General features: G+C 39.0%; 4 protein-coding genes and 2 long non-coding RNA genes across 6 annotated transcripts; 5 read left to right on the top strand and 1 right to left on the bottom strand.

Annotated features, from left to right (window-relative positions):
- The first annotated feature begins 73 nt into the window (after positions 1-73).
- On the top strand, positions 74-2,608 carry LOC110850847 (polycomb group RING finger protein 3). The gene is made up of 6 exons (XM_022098435.2): positions 74-962; positions 1,052-1,201; positions 1,297-1,449; positions 1,522-1,682; positions 1,755-1,898; positions 2,046-2,608. Exons 2-6 carry the CDS (start codon positions 1,096-1,098, stop codon positions 2,169-2,171), a joined length of 690 nt encoding a protein of 229 aa, XP_021954127.1. The 5' UTR covers positions 74-962; positions 1,052-1,095; the 3' UTR covers positions 2,172-2,608.
- A 662-nt stretch (positions 2,609-3,270) lies between these two features.
- LOC110855669 (vacuolar protein sorting-associated protein 51 homolog) lies at positions 3,271-7,149 on the top strand. Its single transcript, XM_022104083.2, has 13 exons — positions 3,271-3,670; positions 3,727-3,963; positions 4,031-4,150; positions 4,238-4,378; positions 4,456-4,602; positions 4,673-4,773; positions 4,847-5,071; positions 5,144-5,564; positions 5,631-5,789; positions 5,871-6,067; positions 6,134-6,305; positions 6,371-6,483; positions 6,553-7,149. The coding sequence occupies exons 1-13, from the start codon at positions 3,434-3,436 to the stop codon at positions 6,656-6,658; spliced, it is 2,376 nt and encodes a 791-aa protein (XP_021959775.1). The 5' UTR covers positions 3,271-3,433; the 3' UTR covers positions 6,659-7,149.
- A 41-nt stretch (positions 7,150-7,190) lies between these two features.
- On the top strand, positions 7,191-9,093 carry LOC118438285. The gene is made up of 7 exons (XM_035858227.1): positions 7,191-7,504; positions 7,572-7,716; positions 7,804-7,831; positions 7,897-8,035; positions 8,138-8,223; positions 8,484-8,533; positions 8,611-9,093. The coding sequence occupies exons 1-7, from the start codon at positions 7,330-7,332 to the stop codon at positions 8,966-8,968; spliced, it is 981 nt and encodes a 326-aa protein (XP_035714120.1). The 5' UTR covers positions 7,191-7,329; the 3' UTR covers positions 8,969-9,093.
- Positions 9,094-10,868: 1,775 nt separating this feature from the next.
- On the top strand, positions 10,869-15,443 carry LOC118433979. Its single transcript, XR_004833707.1, has 4 exons — positions 10,869-11,241; positions 11,356-13,290; positions 13,871-14,072; positions 14,156-15,443. It is a non-coding gene; the product is annotated as an uncharacterized LOC118433979 (long non-coding RNA).
- A 2,446-nt stretch (positions 15,444-17,889) lies between these two features.
- LOC110861373 lies at positions 17,890-22,935 on the bottom strand. Its single transcript, XM_022110481.2, has 13 exons — positions 21,794-22,935; positions 21,120-21,365; positions 20,828-21,052; positions 20,517-20,735; positions 20,257-20,449; positions 19,909-20,040; positions 19,644-19,830; positions 19,278-19,553; positions 19,125-19,214; positions 18,976-19,062; positions 18,659-18,898; positions 18,369-18,529; positions 17,890-18,298 (listed from the first exon to the last, which is right to left on the bottom strand). The coding sequence occupies exons 1-13, from the start codon at positions 22,065-22,067 to the stop codon at positions 18,112-18,114; spliced, it is 2,517 nt and encodes an 838-aa protein (XP_021966173.1). The 5' UTR covers positions 22,068-22,935; the 3' UTR covers positions 17,890-18,111.
- On the top strand, positions 18,179-19,093 carry LOC118433048. Its single transcript, XR_004833155.1, has 2 exons — positions 18,179-18,318; positions 18,398-19,093. It is a non-coding gene; the product is annotated as an uncharacterized LOC118433048 (long non-coding RNA).

Below are 22,935 nucleotides of genomic sequence, written 5' to 3'. Positions count from 1 at the left end.
CAATATGCATATTCAGCACACACTGATAAATAAATACTCCAATCAATAAAACTCCGTTTAAATGGAGACGAGACGATTCATCCACCAAGTTATACTTCATAAATAAATAATAATTTCAAAAACGTGTACAAAATTTTTCGAATTATTTCCAAATTGAGAATTCCTCACTCAACATTCTTTCGCTCTTTCTACACATCTATCCAACCTAAAAGAGGGTTCTTTTGTTCTGTGTAACATTCTTTGTGTCGGGTTGTTCGGGGTCGTACACAAGAAATGGTACAGATTTCAACTGAATGTCAAGGGTCAACCTTCACTAGTTTCGGATAAGGTGACCCATTCCATTGACCTCGTCAAGGTCACGCGTCGTGGGTGAGACAGGGGTCAAAATCGGGTCACATTCTTGCAGCACGCCCCACGCTAGGATGCATCGTAACCCCAACGCCGGCCTAAAAGCAGCAGCACGTACCGCTTGCCCACCATAGATTTTTGACGTTCCTTTCCTCCACGCAGTGCAAATGCAGTTTATTCCTGGCCAAGCAGCTAGCAGGCAACATTGACGACGAGTCACAATGAATTTTAAAATGAGACGGTGACATAATCTGTTGTGATCAGTGAAACGCCCAAGGCGAGTCTCACCACCGACTTTTTTCCCAAAAATGTGCAAATTTCCGGTGAAGAAAATGTAGCAGAGGTATTTTAACAACGTCTCGTCATCTCATCGTCACAAGGGAAGAGTTTCGTAATAGAAATTTGTGTTTTTCACTGGTTGGAAATTATTTTATTACGATGAGTTTCGCACAACGGGTTGAGAAAAAGGGGACAAAGTGAATAAAAGTATTAAAAGAGTGAAATTATTTCAAGTATTTAGGCCCAGGATGAAGGTTTCTTGTTGAAATTGGGTGTAAAAGGTGTTTGGTGGCCGGTTTGAGGAGAGTATTACTGTTTTTTTGGTATTTTAAGAGGTAAGAGAAATCTTGAGGAGAAACAGTGTTTAATTTGATACAGTTTTGCAGGATTTAAGGATTGGTGTGTGATTTATTTATTTTTTAAGGTGTGGGTGGAGTGCAATATAATAATCATCAACCGGGGGACAAGATGGATAGGAAGATAAAGTTGAAAACGTTAAACCCTTACATAACCTGTCAAATTTGTAGGGGTTATCTTATCGACGCTACGACGGTGACGGAGTGTCTTCATACTTGTGAGATACATATTTAACGCACAGCTTTTATTTGGAAGAAGAATTGATAATTAATTAATACACGTTTTTGTTCTTTCTCCTAATTTTGCAAATAGTTTGCAAAACCTGCCTGGTTAAACATTTAGAGGAGAATAATACGTGTCCGGAATGTGAAATAGTCATACACCAATCGCATCCCTTACAATATATAAGTTTTGATAGGACGATGCAAGACATTGTGTACAAATTGGTTCCAAATCTGCAAGAGAGTGAGTGTTCAAAAGTGGCAAAATTATTATATTTTTGAAATTTTGGAACTATTTTTTTAAAATTAATTACAGGCGAAGTGAAGAGAGAACGCGACTTTTATAGATCTCGAGGTCAAGCATGTCCGAAGGACGTGGGGCCGAATAATATAAGCGTAATAGAGGCCGATGCGACCGTGCCAGTTAAGGAAGAGGCTAAACCGACAGAGTCTGACTGTCATAGATTAGATGAACAGGTAATTTACTTATCTATTAATAATTGCGATGTAATGACGCACAGTTTGGTTAATTATTTAACTCATCTGCAGGTCAACGTTTGTCTGGAAACGTGTGGCGGATCTATGAAAGCTTTAAAACGTCGATTCATACGATGCTCTGCTCTAGCAACGATAACTAATTTGAAGAAATACATAGCCAAGAAAACTTTAAATTCCATTGATAAATATAAAGATGTGAGTTAACAAAATTTGTTGAGTTTTCACGCCACGTTGTGCAAATCTTGTGCATAAATTTACCAGTTTATTAAAATTGTGACGTGGCGTGGAATTACTCACTATTTGACCTTAATAATAACCAAAAATTAATTTAATATTGCCTAGATCGAGGTTCTGTGCAATGACGAACTCTTAGGAAAGGATCACACCCTCAAATTTGTGTACGTTACACGTTGGCGATTTCGCGACCCACCCCTCAAGCTACAATACCAAACAAAGTTGGACTGCTGATTTCTTCTTCATCATGAACTTTTAACCTTTTAACATTGTCTACCTACCATTGTTGCGTATAATATGTAATATTATTAAATACGTGAGAACGATTCGTGTCTGGAACAGTGAAGAGGCTTGAAAATGCACAGATCGATCTAAATATCACCAACCAATAACCTCACAATCCGTCTATCTGCTGCAGCTCGGTGTTTGGCGAAAATTAAAAAAAAAACGCTAAACTCACCCGGCCGGAAGATAAATGGAGCAATGAACGAATTCCGAAATGGTTAAAACCAGATATTATAACTAACAGTATATAAACGGAGGAGGAGGAGGATGAATGAATTTCTGCCTGTTTTGTGTTTTGTCCTTGTTGCAATACAAAATAGTTTTATTCTTTTTTAAAGTTTGTACGCATCTTCAATAAAATAATGATTAGTAAGATAAGTAGATAATTCTGTGCAAATTGAAAAATTCTGACTTTGGTTGTGCAAGATTGACCCCCTATGACCCCGTATTGGTCACAAATCTGACCAATAATAGCATCATCATTCTACACAAGTTATGCGTAATTTTCACAGTCGATAGGAAAACCAAAATTTCTCAGGCATTTTTTGGCAATAAGTGTTTACCTGAACACGTATGTTCATACTTACAATTAGATGCAAAAAATGTTGTAAAAAGTTGAAGCATTACAAAATCACGAGCATATTTTTCATTCCTAATTCAACAAACTTGACAATTTATGTTTCCAATTAATATTTTAATTGGTCACAAATCTGACCGGTAATAGCATCCATCTTTTAAATCTTTACGTATCCGAAAATAAAAGTCATGTCCGTATTTAATCATTTCAAATCTTACATTAACAACATACTAAAAAAATTAGTCAAATTAGTATTTATTAATTTGACATTAATTATTTACGTTTCCCAATTTTTTAGTCTCAAAATACTTCAAGAATACTTGAGACGAATATATTACAGTAAATGATTTAGCTTTCAACAAGACTTTCGTTAACAGTTCTCACCAAGAATTAATTAATCTCACTTTCCCGTCTCAATTTCCCTTGGAATTGAACAACTTTCACGTCACGAGTATGATATTTGAGTCATTTCATTATTCCCAATCTGCTATATAATCAAGAAGGAAAGCAGTTGTTCTCGTAGCAAGCCCAACTTTAAGGGCGTACACACCAAGTAAAATGTCAATTGGTTATCATCGTGACACACTTTGACATCACAACGTGACCACTCTGACGGACTGCCGGGTGTCATGTGATGATGAGTGACCAAGAACCAACAGCAGCGGCAGCGGTGCCTGGAGGCAGCACTTCGTCGACATCGCTTCAAGGGTCCTCCTCCTCGACCAATGTCGTCAATGGGACGTCGTCCTCATCAACGTCCGTGGGTGGTGTTGGTGGGCGCAGGTTGACGTTGACCAAGGACCCCGGAAATCCCTACGACATCAATGCAACCACCTTCAATCCAGACTTTTTTATTAAAAAGATTATCAAGGTATGTCGAAACAGGTTATCGTTGGTAGTATTAATGCAAATTTTATCTTTTTGTAGGAGTACTCCTTAAATAAATTGATGGAAACCGAGTCCAACTTAATTCGCCAAATCCAAGACTTGGATTCCGACATGCAGACCTTAGTTTATGAAAATTATAACAAGTTTATCGATGCTACGGACACGATACGAAAAATGAAGACGGATTTTGGCAAAATGGAGGACAAAATGGGTCGTCTGTCGACAAATATTTGTCTAATAGCGGAAAATTCGGCGTGCGTTTCGAATAATTTGAAGGTGAAGACGATTTATTTACGAATTATGAGTGATAATGAACGTATTAATTTTATTTGTATGACTTTAGGACAAAAGGGACAAGGTCAGCAGACTTTCGGCCATTCACGATTTGTTAAAAAAGCTGAAGTTTCTCTTCGAACTTCCGAACAAACTTAAACAATTTTATGCAGAGAAGAATCACGAAGAGGTAGTTATTATTAGCTAATTAAAAATATAGAATGTTATTAATACTATTAGGAAATATAATTATTAAATTGACTTCAATTATTTTCAGGCTGTCACTTGTTATCTCAGCGGTGTCGAATTTGTCTCCGAGTTTAAAAGATTTCCCAGCTTGGAAGCAATTAAAATAGATTGTCAACACATCATGGAGAATATTCGGGCAGAGTTGTACCAGGATTTTGATGATGCTGATGTAATCACAATACAAAATTTACATTTAATTTGTTGTATTAGTTAACATAAACTAAACTTGGGTTGTCTAATTAACAGAAATGTTCGCAAGATCTGATCAGAAATGTGACCCTTCTCCTCAGCCTGGGGGAATCACCTACCGTTCTGGGACAACGGTTTCTTGAAAATGCAATGCCAAAGTTGCACCAAAATCTGACCGCATTAAAGAGAGCAAACAATTCAAATGTGAGTAAATTATGAAGAATGTTTAAAACTTTGATAATTTTATAATTGTACATTTTTCTCTATTGTTCAGGTTTCACTAGAAGAATTTATGGAGCTAGGTTGTGGAATATTTGTGAGCAACTTGAGCCTTGTGATTGCTTCTTTCTCCCAAGTTTTCATCCAAACGGCAGAGTACGTGTAATTTAATTTAATTACGAATAACCAAATTTATTTTTCATAACTTTAATAATCGTGCTTTGATTAGCTTACACGAAAACGTTCGCCTAGAATCTCAGGACACACTTAAAATTTTTGCTCAAGGCCTAATGACAGACTTTTTGGACTTGATGGAGAAACGTCTCCTTCCTGAAGTGGAGTCTATGAGCTCGCAGGATACCGAGCAACGGGAGGAATTGATAAAAGCGTTAGAAAGATTGTACAGAAGGTTAATTTCGCTAGGAATTTTGGTGCCTAATGCAGATTTTGCTCCGTAAGTGGTCATATTTATTATGGACATTTGTAACTAACTTTAGATGTTATTAATATAAATATTTCTGACCAGTTTGGGGCTAAACTTGATACATAAAGTGGCCAAGCTCGACTCTGAACTTGGCCTGCAACGGATCAAGAGTTCGTTCGAGACTGCCGTGAAGGACTCGAGTTTAGAGTTACGGTCTCATCCGGGCTCATCGCAGGAAATTTTGGGATCAATTTTAGCAACGCTTATCCTCCAGATGAAATCCAGCCTGACAAAGTTGCAAGACTTTTGTCGCCCCGATCTCCAGTTCGCCCAACATTCCCAGTTTCGTCAGAAAATGTCCATCCTTTGTGTGAGAGAGGGACTGGTGATTGCGTCTTTTAAGTATTTGGCCGATTTTGGGAAATCCCTCAGCTCTTCTGGGAGTGACGAGTATGACATCCTGACCTGGCTCTTGCTCGCCAAGCTGTATTTGGACATTGAGAATGGAACGGTGGAATATATGGTAAATGGTTTATATTTATTATTATTGTGGTTGAAATAAATTTTTAATTATTATTTTGTTTTGTAGGTAAATTCTGTTGAACTAGAATTCGACATAAAAAGAGACAAGCGCACCATAGCGAAATGGGACTTGACCAATGTGGCGGATATCACTGCGTCGCTAAATACGACGGCTAAGGGCCTAGTGAAAGAGTTTGTATCCGTGCAGGGAAACGATTTAGCTGAGGTGGGTGACGATTAATTGGTTGTTAACATGGTGCATATCGTTACCATTAGTTTATGGTTATTTTATTCTATGATATGACAGTTCATTAAATCTGCCATCCTGGAAAAGAATCTAATGCAAATTACCAAAGATCCCGTTGGACCCCAGCCCGAGATGAAACGAGTTGTAGAAAAATTAACAAAATTGGAAAAACTTGTCGATTCCATATTTCCTGATCCGGATGTAAATTCTTATCTAAGAAGCGAAAAGTCTTCCGACTCATCGCGTCGATCTTACAAGTAATTTATAATCTTGTGTGAACTTTAAAAGTCTTAAATTATATTAAAACCATGATTTATTAACAGCACTACTTCTCAAGCGAATAAAGGACCCTCTAGACAATCACTCTGGTCCAATTTAGACACTAATATGACGACCAATATTCAGAAACTCTTTTCAGAAAAGGTTGAAATATTTGGTCCAGTAGAACTTCAAAAAAGTGATATTTTAATGGCCGTTGTGAAAATCTGTTTACGGGTATAGATTTAAAATCAGCCATTCCAACCATTTCTTCAACTAAAAGTTTGTCTTCATTTTTTTAGGCGCTTCTTGAGTTTGTCAGGCAGAAAACCATGTCAAAATTTGGCCTTCATCAGATCCAAGTGGACGTGCAATATTTCCAATTATATTTGTGGCGTTTCGTCAATAATGAAAGGTTCGTGTGCACCTTTAGTTAGCCTTAACTATTTAAATTGATTATCCCAATTAATTAATTCTCTTCCAGCTACTTGTACTCCCTCTTGGACGAAATTTTGGCCAGTTCGATCCACCGCTGCGTCAACCCCACCCTGTTAGAGGCCTCGGTTGTGGAAAACTTGGCTGAGAAATAAACTTATCTATTCTTAATCTTGTTGTTGCTAACTTATCACCCATCTGTGGTCTGGTCTGTGTTCCCTCGTAGTACTGGTACTAACTAATTAAATCTCTTCGATAAAAATTATATCATGCATATCATACTATTGAACGAGTGAAGGAAAACGTGATTCAAATTATAAACGAGCATTCCATGTTTTACCCATCAGTCAATACTTTACTTACTTTTTTTTATTTATTCCCTGTCTGTGATTTGTCTTAAAAACTGTGTAATTAATTAATTAAATACTTCTCCAAAAATGTAGTTAGTTTGGTGGTAGGAATATTTAGGATATATATTTTATAATGAAGTAAACAACTGAAACATCTTAATTAAAATTGAAACACTAAACAGCTTATTATCTATTCATAAAAAATAGTTATGATAAGCATATTCAGATTATAATAATTGGCATGTCGAAATTAAATTATTGTACAAATAAATAAATGAATTTATTTGTCAAAAACCTAAAAAGTCGAGTGGTGGTGGTCTCGTTGTTATGGTGAAAAACAAAAATTCTCTCCTCAATTCAAGTCTCGCCGTCAGCTGGCATTTCTCAAAAAAATCTGTATTTCTGTCTTGTAATCTCTCGCCGCTGACGACATTCGACTCGAAAATCGTTGTTTTTTTGTCGTCATCTTTACGATAATGTTGTTTCGCACCACGTCCTATCGCCGCTATCACACGACGAGCACCCGGGTCAACCTCGTCCTTCACCCTCACCACCCGGACCCTGACCTCATCTTCAGTCCGGATGGGAGCCAGGTTTTGTCGTTGAATTTTGGTCGTCGCATAACTTCTCCGTCTCGTGTCGAATGTCCGAGTAAGTTTTGGGACAGGGTCATCTCTTATGCATAACGGCAGTATTTATTACAATTGTTTTCGCCCAGGTCGCCCACGAATGCGACATGACCCCTCTCTCGTGGACATGACAGGTCCCCAACTGCCCTTGGAGGCCGAGGAGGATATCAACGTAACACATGCGGTTCAAAGAAAGAATCCTTGTGCGTTGTGCAATGTTGGATTTTTTCATGGGTATTCCTTTTTATTTCGAAATTACAAGTTTCAAAGAAAGAATATGAAGTGATGAATTAATATTGTAACTGTATTTAATAATTTCAGCGCCATGAATCTTGCCATTATCAGTGCGGTAAGTTGTTGTTGTACGAGATGAGGAAAAGATAACATTTTTCTTACTTATCATGCTTTTGTCAGGGTCTACACTTTCTTCTCATGGTTTACTGCATCTGCATCGCCCTTAACTCGGAAGAATACACGAACGGGTTTCTGCACTTTTGGGAGATTAACCTTTATTGGGCTGACGACAACGAGGACATGAAGCACGTGGTTAGTGGTGAGTTTCGAGCGTTCTTAATTTCATAATATATATAAGATGTTAATGTCTCAAGATTGTGTTTGTATAATTTTCTCATAAATTGTACACTTTTTCTTCCAGAGGTTCACATTGTCGCAATTGTGGGGGGCGTGATAGAGGTCATCGGGTCGCTGCTTGGTGTCGAGTTGATTTTTGGGATCGTCAAGGTATGCCCGATAAGGCGGATTTGATTGCAAGTTTGTTTGTAAAAATCTTAAGCTTCAGATCACAAAACGTACCTGTTTTATGAATATTGATGAATCCTAGTAATTTCATAATAGTGCTTGCAAAAAAACATACAAGGTTGTCAACGTAATATGAGAGTAGACCTCGATTAGGTCATAATTATCAAATTTTTTTTAAACATCATAATTGACGGTGTAAATGCATCAGCTGAAACTGAAGATTATTTTCCGTATGAATATAGGAATCTGCAAATTGGTGCTATGCCTGGTGCGTTTTTTCCTGTATGGTCGCGTAAGTTTATTAATTGACACATTTATAAAAAAAAATTTGTTCGATTTCCTAACTTAACAATTTCTTTTTTCTCCCAGGGCCTTTGAATTCTTTGGATTGGCATTTCTTTCGACTCGGCTCTCCTTCATCGTCTTGATCCCAATCCCGTTCGTCATTTTGGTTCAAGCCTACGCTCTCTGGGTCATCTTGACCTACGTGAAATCACTCGCCGACCCGAAACTGTGTCCCGTTTGTCACCACGTCATTGGACACATGGCTGACCACTACAGCGAAGACGACTGTCTGTCTCTCCCCATGGCGCCCAGCACTCCAATGCAGATCAGCTCGTACTACACCTCCACCGTGGCACCCTCCTCTGTCCCGTCGAACGACAACGAGACCGAGAGCACCTTCACCTTTAGCGGCAAAAAACGTGTCGAAATCATCAACATTTAAATGCTCACATTGATTTTTCTAACTAATAACGCATTGCGCCATATTGTGCATATGCCGTCCAAATTTCTCGTACATACATAAGTAAAATGCTACCTTGAAAAATATATTCATGCAATTGACACCAACCTCTGCAACAGTTTCAACTTTATTAAGTTACTTATTCATCTTACAAAAACGGTAGTCATTTCACACCCCGTCCGAGGATCAATCCGCACCTCATAATTTTGTCTCTCCAAAATTTGCACAATCTCATTTTGAAAAATATTACATTTCATGCAACTCCAATTATATCTACACAAAATTTTCATGTTTAGTAGCTCTACCGAATAATAATACGTATGGTAAACTTCATCCTCCTGTTACACAATCCTCCTCCATAAATTCACATTCTTCTCACTCAAGCAGGAATAATGGAATGGAATGAATGACACGTTTTTATTACGGCTTACTCGCGATTATAAATATATTAATCTCGGCCCAGATTTGAAATCCATCTCTCGTTCGAGTCAATTATTGACAGAATGAATGTGCCAAGTCTTAATTCTTTGGAAAACATTTGTGCATGGAGGATTCGAGACAAACTCAGTTCATCGTCTTCCTTCTTGTGTGTAGTACTTGTTACGTTCATCATCATCATCATTATGCAGACTTGAATTAATAATGTTCTCGTGGCGATATGTACATATGTACGTACTTACATTCGTGGTTGCGATATGTATGTGTCCAACTTTGTTTGCAACAGCAGCAGAGCAACTAATTTAAATACGTTTAAGCATCCTGGTGAATTGAATGGTTTTAGCTTTGCTTATGGCAGATCGACTAGAAAACTCTTCTTGGTCTGATATAAATACATACGTGTTCAAAGTATTTTTTAACAGGACGACGACGATGATGATGATAACTCTCCCACTAACTAACTAACTCAGGGGTGGGCAAGCTACTTTGTTAAAATACCATATTTTGAGCTCTGTTAGGGCCAGGGTTTGGATTTCAAGGGGTGTTACACCCACAAAAAGACGAAAATCTGCATGGAGAAGGCAAAAGGCATACGAAACTAAATGTCCTGTGAAGAAATTGATCTTTAATCGTTGTCAAAATTCATTGTTTTCATGATTTAAAAAAATCAAGTATTTTGACAGCGGTAAAAAGTTAATTTCTTCAGAAAACCCGTATTTTCGTATGACCTATTGTCCTCTTCACGTAGATTCTCGTCTTTCTGTGAGTGTAACACCCCTGTAAATCCAAACCCTGGGAAGAACAGAGCCCAGAATACTGTACATTTTAACAAAGTATCTATTTTGCCCACCCCTGCAACTAACGCATCACAAGTAGTAAATAAGTAATACAATACTAATAACTGGATCACCACCTCTAAATACTTACTTACTCACTGATTATACGTACATATGTATCCCTATGTCTGTGACGAAAGGAATGAAAATTGCTCTAAAATATTGAGACGATATATTTATTGGGATTCTACGCGAATCCTGTCGTCTCACAAAAACTGGGTGCGAGAGGCAATTTGAGACGGGGACAAAGACCAACGCCACAGTCGCTCCTCACTTCCGGTCCGGACTTGGCAAAAGCCTACCTGCAGAACCCGTGCTGCTGAAATAAGTGGCTTAATTTTATTACGACATTTTATTATCTGCTCCTTTTAAAGTACGGGTCGGTTATTTTGTGGATCTCTCGAGATGCGCTTTCGTAGGAGCAGCACGGTTAGCGAGCATTGTTATAGCATAGCTTCATCGGCTGGCTGGCTGGCTTGGCAAATGTATGAGTGATGAATATTCAATCAAGGAAACACCTGTGCCATATGGAACATGGAGAAAAATGAACGTAGGAAAAATGAACATTTTTATTTATTCCTTGTTTCATTTGTGGTTTGATACTTGTTCGCTAAGTACACACAGAGTTTGTTGCATCAACTCCGTCTGGCCCTTTTCTCCGAACTTCTACCTGCACAAGTTTGTGCCTACTACCAAAAAACCAACCACAAAACACACTCGGTCGCTGCATGGAGAAATTTATAAAATTTCTTATCACCCAATTTTATAATGGGAATTAAATCTCGACACCAATTAAGAGACGGAGAGAGAGAGAGAGAGGAATAGTGAGACATGATATTTGCCAGAAGACCACCAGAATTTACTCGCTGTAATCAGACTTATTTAACTTGTGGGGATAATGTCTGCCAGGAAATGGCATGGGCAACAGCAAACCAAAAATCTCACGCGAACTAAGAAATTGGAAAGTTTCTGTAAAAAATTGTAAGTAAATTTCCCATTTCAATCTGATTCAATTCTATTGGTTTGAGTTTTTCTCAGCCCAGTCGTCGAAATAATTCCAAAGTTTGAATTTCATCCATCCATAAATATTTTAAGACGATGCGGACCTCGTGCTATTCATTCGTCACATGAAAGTAATTTTACCGAGTTATCCAATTACCGCACCACCACTAAACTACCATAAATTCAGCCTCTGGATGGATGGATGGATGGACGATGAATCTGCAGACGTCATGTGATTTGTGACCGTTCTAATGGGCATAATTATTAATACCTGCTCGTCAGTTCGTTCATGAATCATAATGTCTGCCCAATCTTCACACAAACGCAAAAAAAAATTATCCCCACCCACCGGAACAATTAAGCCATTTATTAGTTTTAAATATTTACCAACTATTTAATAAGTAATTAAACTCGTTCTAATTTTGTACAAATAAAATATTTAAAAAAGAATATCGCAACATGTTTGTACAATGTTTTTATTTCTCCATGTATGTAAAATAATGGTCCAGTTTCCTTCCGCATACATATTTGCATATTACATACGAACGGAATTATCAAGTTATGCGGTATGTCACTTCAAGCCGGAAACCGTCATTTACTTACTTTTACATTTAAAAAAACTATGTAACTGGATTCAATAACCTCATAAAAAAATTAGCCAATTCTCAACGTCCCATGATGCACGTATTATTTGTCGAAAATGAATCGTTAATAAATGGTAACAGAAAAAAATTAGCTGTAACCGGAGCCTCGAGATTTTGGGTTTCTATCTCAAGTGGCTGGAAAACCATGCTCAACACACTCACCAACATATCCCGTTTGTCTTTAAGAGTTCGAATTTCATACGGATTTTATTATGCAACAATTCGTCGTCACCCTCTTTTTTTCAGCGTCACGTCCACGTCCACATCCACTCCACTCCAGAGGGTATTTACTTATTGAAACAAATTGAGAAAGCGTGTCCATGGGGGAAAGTGCGACGTGAATGAAGGCCGTTCCTACTGATTAAGCAACAATGCAGACGAGTCAACTACTTAACAATGCCGGAGATGGGTAATAATGGACTTGGTCATTAATGACGAAATGAGAGTGTCAATTGGGAGCTTAATGAGTCATTTCCCACGCGGTCATTTGATCCATATTAAGATAACGGGAGGAGAAGGGGGGCAAACAGTTTTCTAATTATGGGACACTCTGCACAGCTTATCGTCACTCTGGGCTTGATGAATGCATCCAATGTGTGTCATCCCTTCCATGAAGTGAGGGGCCCTGACGCATAAATTTCCTATTATTAACCCACCAGAAGGCTGCCTTAATTACATGCGTGTATTTATTTATCCACATGCTTGACACGAGGCACATGCTGTTCTTCCTTCCTTCGTCTTGTTCTTTTTTTACAGAGCCGGGCCATAAAAAAATGCTTGCCTGCATAAATTTGTGACCCGTTTAGAGCGTGAAAAGGACTCCATTAAGTAACGATCGTTAAACAATTTGTCCCTTTTATGACACTTCATTAAATCACCTGCTCCCTGAAAAGGTGGGCATATTACAAGTGGTTGAGGGGCCAGGTGGGTAAGGCAGCGTGGAAATAAGGGTCGTTCACGGGTAAAATATGTGCAAGGGACACGTGAGATCATAACATGTTGATGTGACAAATATTAATTATTTACTTATGTACACGCATTTAACTAACTAACTGACTGATTGGCTGGAGGAGTGGATGAACTTTGGGTAGAAATTAGGGAAATGTACGGACGGATGTGTATGTAAATACGCATGTTTCTCTCTTCCTCCTATAAACTAAACTAATAATTGCATTCTAATTATCTCTCTTAAATCCTAGAGTTGTGTTTACTTTTCCATCCCACATAAAATGGGAGGTTGGCTGGTCAAGGAGTCGTCATTTACGGTCGAGAGGGTGACGAGTAGGACTTGGATAGATTTTCAGGAAGGTTGAAACGTTTCCAAATTTTGTGAGACGAGGAAATTTGTGAGGAATCGGGAAATTTCAGTGGAGAATTGTTCGAGGTAAGTAATTTGAACATTAATTTCTAGAATTTTCAATATTTTAAAACTTTCCTAAAATTTCCTAAAATTCATAACACGACACATTTTAACGTGAAGTGCATCATCTCAGAAATCTTGGGTTTTGCCCTAATTTTGTACCAATTTCAATCAAAGTCTGGCATGCATACGTACATAGAAATACAAAATGGAGACAATATACGTACTTACAGATAAGGACATCATCATCCTCGCTTAGAATTTCCCATCCAGTTATTAGCTCCTAAAAATAAATACGCAGCATCCAGAATCTAAATAGTGCACAGCAGTGGATGAAGTATCGCCTGTTAAAGCTGAACCTAAAATCCAGATAATATTTATTAACGACATTGTTAAAGTAGTCATATTTTAGGCAGGGACAACATAATGTGGCCCATCCTCATCTCATCGTGCACCGCATTTACTTATTTATCTGGGCTTCATCTCGACGAGCAGGCAGGCAGGCAGAGCTAAATAAATGTGTAAATAGTGTATTATGCAGTTTCCTACTTATGACTGGGATGACAGATCCACATTATATTCCGACTTTTTCCACAAATTTTAGCTAGATACACATGTGGGACAACACACCGCAGGATTTGTAGTATCCATATTTTCCAAACAAATTGCATCCTCCGTACCTCAAATGCTCGGCTCATTCAACAGGTGAAACTGTTCAGAGAGAGACACTCACACACGTCACATTCAGAGACGCACAAAGTCCACAGTTTCATTTACATCAGGACGGAGGATTTCCATATTTTAGGGTGAAAAGCATTGCATATTTTCTATCCTGATAAAAAAAAATACGAAAATTATTCAGAAAAAAACTCATATTCTCAAATTGCAGAATCTTTCGGAGTGAATCTGATCAGGCGTTTTCTTGGATTGAAGATCATCTCATCTGTCACCACCACTATTTCAATCGCATCTCATCTCATCGGATGGAGGGGAGAGGAACAGACATGCACGTAAGTAATGCACGAATAACTGACAGCCCTGTCAGAAACGTTGGTATGCAGTTGAATTTTTAATCGTAATCATTCAAGGTGTGTGGTTTTTATAAGTTAAAAATTCAATTCATGGATGATGATGGAGGCATCATTTGACTCCTTGATTTGTGCACAATCAATCTGCCAGGATTTCTTAATCGGGGAGAAAGTCGGGGTCGGATGATATATTTTTTTCCGTTACGTCACACCTTCTCACCTTTCGGAGAGGCAATGTCCCCTAAAATTTAGCATTTATTGCGGATTAACTACCTTTTGTTCACCCGTGTCGTCGCGGTGGTGGCACTTCTCGGAAAAGTTTTGATTTCTCATTTTCTTGCAACTCGGCCAGGAAGTGGAATGTGTGTGCAGGACTTGCGAAGCGAAATGCGAATAGCCTCGTGTATTTACATACGTGGCTGGGTAAAAAAATGCCGTGCAATAAATAAAGTGAGGATGGACGGCGTGCAATGGTTGGTCAACTCGTGGCCTGGACTGGACTGGACTGATTGCAATCAATCACAACTTGGCGTATTTTTTATCATTGGGTAGGAAAAAATGAACAGTTAATTCATACATATTCCTAGTTCATGGAGAAGAAAATAGGTAAAGCGTCGCTGCTCCGTCTGTTTTGTGGTGACTGAATTTTGTGTGAAAAACATGTGGTTTTGGTGTATGTGTGGCATTTTCTGTTTATTTTGCACAGGTAAATATGCACAAGTGGAGGCTGGCTTATTACGGACCATTTGCGTCGTGGGGAGAAAGCAGGCGAGGAGGAGGATGTAATGGAAATAGAGGTGGCTAAGTAGTAGCGCCGCAGGTGATGGTGTCTTATTTTCACCTGTAGCATACTACTTGTCTCTGGTTGTTTCACACTCGTCCGTCCAAGATGACGCCTTTCTCTGGAGGAAAAGTCCCCTCCAGTGACCGCGGAAGCCGTGGGGACATCTGGGGACATTGCCCTTGTGGGATGGGGTTTGTATAACATGGGGACATCGAACATCCGTGGGGACATTGTCCCACGCTTCCTCCGCTAGGACGACGATAAGTAGTCACCCAAGCCCAACTTGTACGTTCATATTTTAGTACCAACAAAATTAAATGTCTTGATAAAAATGGTTTTGAAAATAAATTTATTTTGTAAAAATATTCACTTTGTTCGGGTATTTAATTTTAAAAATGTTGATTAGTGGTTGGTCGAGTTGGATGGAAATGGTGCATCTAAAAGTTATTACACGACTATTTATTTATTATTTCTGAGACGGTTTAAATTGCAGCTTAACTATTTCAAGTGGTCGGCTGTTTCATTGTATTTGCATTTATGTATGTACTGCATATTTATCATCTGTCAGATTTAGCAGCCCTCTGCATTATTGCACTTGGTGGATATGGACCAATGTGGAATATAAACGTGTGGATTCTTCAAAAGCTCATGTGTGGAGTCTCGTCTTCATATTGATGATTAGTTAATAGGGAATTAGTCGTAATTGACTTAATTCAAAGTGACAGAGCCAGAAAATGCAGGATGATGATGATCAAAATGTTGCACGTCTCGCCGCCGTGATTTTTTGCCCCGTCTTTTCGAGCGGTTGAAAACTTTGGATTTTTAGAATTTTGCAATCATTTCGAGAACCTGAAGTTGACTTACATATTTAATTGCAAACGGTGCAAATTTCATGCTGATCTTGATCACACTCGATAAAATAAATTCGATCAGTCAAAAAATTGATGATCAATAAATTGCCTGCCTGAAGAAATAATTGGCATAACTGCTCAACTCATCTGTTAAGTAGATACATACATATAACTGACATTCTTAAACTATAAACCTGCTGCGACTATTAATATTTTTTACATACGTTTTTTTTGTTCCACATCTTCGCCTTGCAAAATGGTGTGATGATGACATGTTTAACTCGCCCGTAAACATTATTTAGCACAGTGTGCAAACTTTTAGTACAGTTTTATTACGAATGGAAAAATGGTTTACGACTCGTCAAGTCAAATTCATATCAAAATGTATACGATTGAAAATGTATAAAAAGTCAAAATTACCAAAAAACAAGTTACATGAAAAATTTGCAAGATTTCAACTCAACATTAACATTAATTTCCTCTTCTGTAGAAATTCATACAGAAAACTGACAGGGAAAACCTTCCAATGCCCAGATTTTAATTGGTGGCATACGTACATACGTACATGGTTAAATCCGCGTAATTAATTGACGCCAACGACGCCAACTCTGCTGATCCCCCTCCGCTTGGGTAGGTATTAGCCCAGTACGAAGCACTTTGTCATGAGAATGGTCTCCTTTTCTAAGTCAACAGTCTGATCAGTGTACAAATCTCTCTCCTTCTGCTGCCCAGCCTCCTCTTAATCATCTCAATTGAGTCAAAACTGGATGGATGATGATGAAAAAGGAAGCACCAGCAAGCACTGATTTTTACTTGGGGTGGCATTTCAACGAGTTATGTACTTGCTTGTCGTTATGTACTTGCTTGTCCTTTCGAAATAATGGGAGTTCATATTTAAATAAGTTGATCAAACCCAGCCAGCCATCCACAACCCTCACAATATTTGAATGGACCACGTTATTTATTATTAATCGTGCCCATCACCACGCATTACATATTATTGCTTTCATTGCAACGTATTAAGGGTCACATCCTGTCGCTGCATCCCATCCCTCCGTCGTCTATGCCTGGTCAGTCGTCGTCGTTCTGGGAGTAGTCGTCCTCTCGCGGTCGGGCTGTCACCACGGCCGTCTTGGAACGTCTCTCGGGCCCAAAGAGGAAAAAAAACTGACGAGGCCATCATACATAAATTCATACTTGGATTGGTTGGTTGGTTGGAGGTCTTAAGTTTTCAGGCCAGATGAACAAGTGGGTTTTGTGGGGAATCCTCTTGGCAAAATAAGTAATCTGGACTTTGTCAAGCAGAGTATGCACATAATCCGTCCAATGGATGGATGGGCATTATATTTATTATTCTCGATCTGGCTGGATATCTGGGGTTGGGATTCATTGGAAAGAGGCGAGAAAAGATCCCTATTTCGTTTCTAAGTACTAGTGCCGCAGGAGAATGGACCTTTACACAGCTCCTGCTGCTCCAGTGCTTATCAATGGAAAGGGTGAACCACGAGAAGATCAGGCAGGAGGGAAAGTCAGGAGGGGGACGTCTTCTTTTGGGGGATGGGGTCAGGTAAAAAATTAATATTCTGTCTTAAATTGTGAGGGTGTGTAGATTGGTTGGTTGGTGATTCTCGTACCAGGTTGAGATTGACATTGGGTGTGTAAATTCCAATTTGTATAGATTAAAAGTCAGAATTTTTATATGACGAGTCTGAAGTATTCTTTTAATGACTAATTAATTGTTAGGGTAGAAATGTCGAGTAATCGATGCAAGTTTTACATTGTGCCATTTACAATGTCGCAAGCTAAATAGCTTTGACGGACAGCTCAATTTTATGTCTGAACTAAATTATTTTACCACTTTTTTGCCAGGCCATCAAGTTTTGTAAATCTTTGATAGAATTTTATGACTTTGTGGGAGCGAAGTCATTCTTTGAGTGCAAAATACAAAAACATATGCATATTTAGGCCAGGAATGGATTGCATTGTTTATTATTACACAAGAAATGCGCGTACATCAGTTAAAATTCGTAGCGTATGAATTTTCACTGATGTAGGAATTATATGGAAGAAAGCATGTAAATGACAAATGAAACATATTTAAGTATGTAAGTAATTAATGGAACGTATGACAAGAATGTGTCTAAAATATTGAGATAATACTCTTCAAGTAACTCGTTAACTTTCACTTTTTACTTTGTTGAGATGCCATCGCGAAAATTTCACGCCGAACTTCAGGAGACAATTCTGTACCGAAAATCGATCTCAACGCGGCGCACAAATCGAGTCGTCTCTCCTTCGCCGTCCTGCGGTCAATCTTTTTGGGCGTTTGTTCCGAAATGAAGGTCTCAAATTTCAGGTCACCGTCAATCCTGGTCAGAAAGTAATGAATGTAAGCACGTAATTATGCATGTGTAATATAAAATTCGAATGCTGACTAACATAGCAGTCGTCACGTTGTACTTGCGCAGCAGCCGGGCAAGTTTTCCGTGTGGGAGGACGAGTTTCTTCAAAGGGCTGAGACTTAACAGAATGGATTCGATAAAGTAAATATGCTCCAATTGTTTCGCAATTCGACCGACTTTCGCTCTTTCTCGGAGTTCCTGGAAATTAAGTAGTTCAAATTTGTTGAGGTTAAAATTACGTTTTTCAAACCAAAATATGGCTGTTCTCAATTAAATATTTCCGAAATTTTAGTGTCTATAAAAGCTAAATATTGTAATTCCTCTCACCATAACTCTCTCGAGGGCAAAGGCGGTCAAAAGGTTGAAGAAGGAGACGGGAATACAGATCAGAAAGGAGAGGAAGACCAAGAGTCGAATCGCCCTGTTTTTCGTGTCCACTTCCGAACCAGGTTTTCCTCCTCCTTCGCCCTCCTCAGTTTTGAAGGTGTCGTTGTACTCAAATTCGCCCGTCATCATCACCAACACTTTCACCAATGGTCCCGGAAACGTTGTGTTGAGAGACTCGTCCTGAAAATTTATGAAAAATTCTTAAAATAAATACGTCAATTAATTTTCAAATAGGGCAAAAATTTAGATATACTTACGTCGTCAAAGAGTATAACGAAGGCAAGCGTGAATCCAAACAGGATTGGGGAACAGCACAATAAAACTTTTATAATTTGGATGACAACCTGAACGAATAAAATATTTTGTGGTGTAAAATTTCAAACGAATTGTGTAACTAATTAACTACCTGTTTCAGTACTTCGACCACTAGTGCGATTTCTTCGTGCATTTTACCAATGTCCCGCATACTCAGGATGTACGCGAGAAGGACGCCAATCTAAAAAATTACTTGGTTATGATAAGTTATCGTTAAAAAAGTATTTGAAATTCATGCACTCACAGCGGCACAGTTTTTGTTGACCACGGTCACCTCCATGGCCAAGAGGACGGGATAAATGGCCACGGACGCCAAGACCACTTGAATAATTTGGAAATAATTTGAAATACTGCGAACATAGGCCAAACCGACGGACGAGACTTCGAAGACCTCGTTGATCAAGGAAATCAAGATGTAAATCCCAATAACTATCGCGGCCACTAAACCCGTGGGAGGAGAGTCGAGCACATTGCAGTACGTGGTCAAGGCCAGCATCGTGTATGCGGCCAGCCAGATCAGCTACGAGGTAAAAATTGCATGGAAAACTTTTACTAAATAAAAGCGCATTTATTAGAGCAATTAAAAGCGCAATTAGTTCTTAGTAAATACCTGCCACAGGATCCAGCCGTAAATAATGGCACGAAGTTTTTGGCACTTTTTCACAACGAAGAGTTGCACGAGAGGATGCATGAGAATTTCCTTTTGGGTCTCATAATCCCACCAGAGTGCATTTTTGAGATATTTGGTCTCCTGTTGGGGCAGGGTTTCGATGGGGTCCGCATATCCGGTGACCGGCCTAATGGTGAAAACATATGGTTTTAATGTCGAAAGCTTGATAAATAAATTTGCACAAAAAATGTCGACATTTCCTAACCCAAAATCTGTCACGATAACATCCACTTCGGCATCCTTTGGGTTTTTCTTCTCAGAAAAAGCCCCATCCATCAAGGCACCGATCGCCATCGGACACTGCTTGTAAACCAGAGTCATATTCGTATCCGACATCCTACAAAAAGATGAGATTGATAAATAAACCAAATGTCATAATCAACCCGGACTGAACGAAATAATCGAGCAGGCAGCCGTGCAGGCAGGATGTGATTCATTGAGCCCTGATCCAATACGAGGTCCTGACGATGAACCTCACCGTCGTCAACCGTGACAAGTAACGCCATCCTCCCTGCACAGCCCCCAAATTAAGTAAGTCACCATCTAATCTCACCAGAACTGCGGTTCACGAATGGCTCGGAGGTATTTTCTCATTGTCTCCACCGGACAGTTGAGACAGGCGAGCATAAAAGGACTGCTTCCCATCTCATCATTCATTTCATACAAATACTGAATTTGCACCTTGGTTCTCGGGAATCTGCGATTAATGAGTCCCTCAACGCATCGATAGCCGTCGGGATATGCGCCTGATGCAGAACAATGGCTAATTAATACACATATTTAATGAGTGTGTGAATGTGTATGTGTGGATACCGTTTTCCGCCGCATAATGCAGGGCGTTCCTCTTCCTTTTGTCAATCTTGAGGACATCCAGCCTTTCGTCGGCCACCAAAATGTCCACGATTCGTGGCAATCGTTTGATAGCGGCGGTATGGAGGACGGTGCGTCCCTCGTCGTCGGAAAAGTTGAGCTGCCCTGGACTACAGACGGTGGCGATGGATGCGAAAATCTGGCAAGATTTGTCCGTCTCGCCTGCCAAAAAATAATGCAAAATTATGCCATGTTTTTGTACCTACAAAAATTCGCCAAGATGTGACGTTGCTAAAAAGTTCTGGTTTACAAACCTGATTCGATGCAAAGATATTGCAAAATGCTTTGTCCCTTAGAAACCCAATGGGCGGATAAGTCCAACTTGTGTTGAAGGAGGAGGGTCACCATTTCCACGCCCTGTTCTTTCACCGCTCTGTGTAACGCGGTGTGTTCGTCGACGTTCTTCAAATTTAGTAACGTTCCGTCCCAGTCATGCTTCAAAATTTCCGAAGCGCACTCCAACGCTCCATCAATATTTCCTAAAAATACACGGAATTATAGTTCAAAATTGTTATTCCGTTATAGTGTTTGATTGTGCATGCCCACCTTCCGCTGCGAGGTGAAGGGGTGTGTCGCCCTTGGAGTCTTGGGCGTCGGGTCGTGCCCCACATTGGAGGAGGAGGCGCGTCAATGCAGGCCACCAGTTTCTGGCGGCGTAGTGAAGCGGGGTGAAGCCCTTGTCGTCAATGGTGTGAAGGGCGTTGGCTCTCTCCGTCTGCACCACGAAATTCCCGTCCGAACTTTCAGTAACGCCAAGAAGAACTTTCACCACTTCCGGTGCTTCCTCGTCACCTAAAAGAAGAAAGTAGAGTTAATTCTTAAATTTGAATATAAAATTTTAAGTAAAATTATAACAAAGAAACATTATTTGAATAAAAAAGCTTCAGATTTAAGTTATTATAATTAAAGTATATTCACGCAGTTATTTGTAACTTGTAAAATAATTTTACACACTTTCACAAAATAAAAAGCCGCCCTTAAGGCGAGCAATTTTATAAAAATTTGTAAGCTAATTTTCCTTCGGAATGTTTGTGAAATTTTGTGAAAGTTTATAAATTTACAGAATTTACGGATTTACAATGTTTTGAAAGCCTGCGTGAATTTCCTCAGTGTAAAATTAAAACCAATTTTTGAAACTAAACACAAAAATTGTAAAGCTAAATTTTGAACTTTGCAATTTTTTCGCAAATTCGCCTAAATTCGCCACTATTAATCTTCACCTGAGATGGTGAGGGTATGAAGTGGGGTGCGCCCCTCGTCATCCCTTTCGAACAAAAGGTTCGGATTTTCCTCCAATAAATCTTGAACTTCTTGAATATTTTCCGTATCACAAACTGCATCGTGCAGTCGAAAATCTGGTTCTTTATCACTCGTCGTCATTTTATTGTTACTTTTTTCGTTCTCGATCCTCACTTTTTGCATAGTTTCGCTTATCGGAGTTGGTGGCGTGAGTAAACGACGAGTCAGGTAAGAGTCGTCGTTATCATGGGACATTCTTTGTTAAACTAATTCTCACACTTTTCTAAAAACTAATCTTAACCACGGACACGATTAATTGTTCAAAATTTTATAAAAAAAACTCTTATCGAACCAAAATCTCATCCAAACTATACAGTTTTCGTTCATGTTGCGAATTGCGAATCAAAATGGCGTCTCAACTTACTCAAGGGAAGAAATGTGTATGTACATACAATTGCTTTTCGCATTCCCGTCTCACTCTGTGTTACGCCTTTATTGATGCGAGTTTGCCTTTTGCCATGTTGCTAATAACTTTTATGGGAATTTTGTGCATGTACTTGTTGTTTGTGTACTTGTAAGTTTGATACCATTTCCCGTGTCTCACTTTTTGCCTGCAGGAGGTTATCATCCCCTCCATTTCTTTACGAGTCGTAAGAATTCACAATCCTTTAGAGAAGTAATGACATTTGAGATGTTTAGAAAAATCCGTAGTATTCGAATCGCCTGAATTTTGCATACTTTGAATGGAAATAAGATCACGAAAAGTAGGAATGTAATAAGTATCGTGATTACAATCAGGAGAAATGGTCACAAATTATGGCTAATGAGGATGAGAATCTGATCCCTAATCTGCATATCTCTCTCTCACTCTCTGCAAAGTCAACTCTTTACTTGCACCATTCAAATATCTTGAATATTGACCATTTAAATTACACACTCCCCTCTATGCAATATTTGCTTTAATGTGGAGAACCCGTCTCGTAAAAATTAAGCCTGCCATGCGTCTGTTGGTAAAGCTTCTAAATATGATTAGCCTCTTATTTATTGCGCGCTATATAACTTATGCGTGGCTTATTTTTTTCAACGTATAGTTTGGATTCGGATAAGAGACTGACAAGGTTGG

This window comes from Folsomia candida, unplaced genomic scaffold (assembly GCF_002217175.1).
Source record: "Folsomia candida strain VU population unplaced genomic scaffold, ASM221717v1 Fcan01_Sc001, whole genome shotgun sequence".
NCBI classification, from domain to species: Eukaryota; Metazoa; Arthropoda; class Collembola; order Entomobryomorpha; family Isotomidae; genus Folsomia; species Folsomia candida.
This window is presented reverse-complemented; position numbering and strand designations above follow the sequence as displayed.

What these genes read in the sequence shown, in the direction of transcription:
- LOC110855669 (XM_022104083.2), top strand. Translation starts at nt 3,434, where the DNA reads ATGATGAGTGACCAAGAACCAACAGCAGCGGCAGCGGTGCCTGGAGGC. An exon ending in CCTAATGCAGATTTTGCTCC is followed by an intron (nt 5,072 to 5,143) that starts GTAAGTGGTCAT and finishes ATTTCTGACCAG; the next exon opens with TTTGGGGCTAAACTTGATAC. An exon ending in ATGGAACGGTGGAATATATG is followed by an intron (nt 5,565 to 5,630) that starts GTAAATGGTTTA and finishes TTTGTTTTGTAG; the next exon opens with GTAAATTCTGTTGAACTAGA.
- LOC110850847 (XM_022098435.2), top strand. Translation starts at nt 1,096, where the DNA reads ATGGATAGGAAGATAAAGTTGAAAACGTTAAACCCTTACATAACCTGT. An exon ending in GGTTCCAAATCTGCAAGAGA is followed by an intron (nt 1,450 to 1,521) that starts GTGAGTGTTCAA and finishes AATTAATTACAG; the next exon opens with GCGAAGTGAAGAGAGAACGC. An exon ending in GTCATAGATTAGATGAACAG is followed by an intron (nt 1,683 to 1,754) that starts GTAATTTACTTA and finishes ACTCATCTGCAG; the next exon opens with GTCAACGTTTGTCTGGAAAC.
- LOC118438285 (XM_035858227.1), top strand. Translation starts at nt 7,330, where the DNA reads ATGTTGTTTCGCACCACGTCCTATCGCCGCTATCACACGACGAGCACC. An exon ending in AATGTTGGATTTTTTCATGG is followed by an intron (nt 7,717 to 7,803) that starts GTATTCCTTTTT and finishes TAATAATTTCAG; the next exon opens with CGCCATGAATCTTGCCATTA. An exon ending in GTTTTTTCCTGTATGGTCGC is followed by an intron (nt 8,534 to 8,610) that starts GTAAGTTTATTA and finishes TTTTTCTCCCAG; the next exon opens with GGCCTTTGAATTCTTTGGAT.
- LOC110861373 (XM_022110481.2), bottom strand. Translation starts at nt 22,067, where the DNA reads ATGTCCCATGATAACGACGACTCTTACCTGACTCGTCGTTTACTCACG. An exon ending in CCTTCACCTCGCAGCGGAAG is followed by an intron (nt 21,053 to 21,119) that starts GTGGGCATGCAC and finishes GTGTATTTTTAG; the next exon opens with GAAATATTGATGGAGCGTTG. An exon ending in TCAACAAAAACTGTGCCGCT is followed by an intron (nt 19,215 to 19,277) that starts GTGAGTGCATGA and finishes GTAATTTTTTAG; the next exon opens with ATTGGCGTCCTTCTCGCGTA.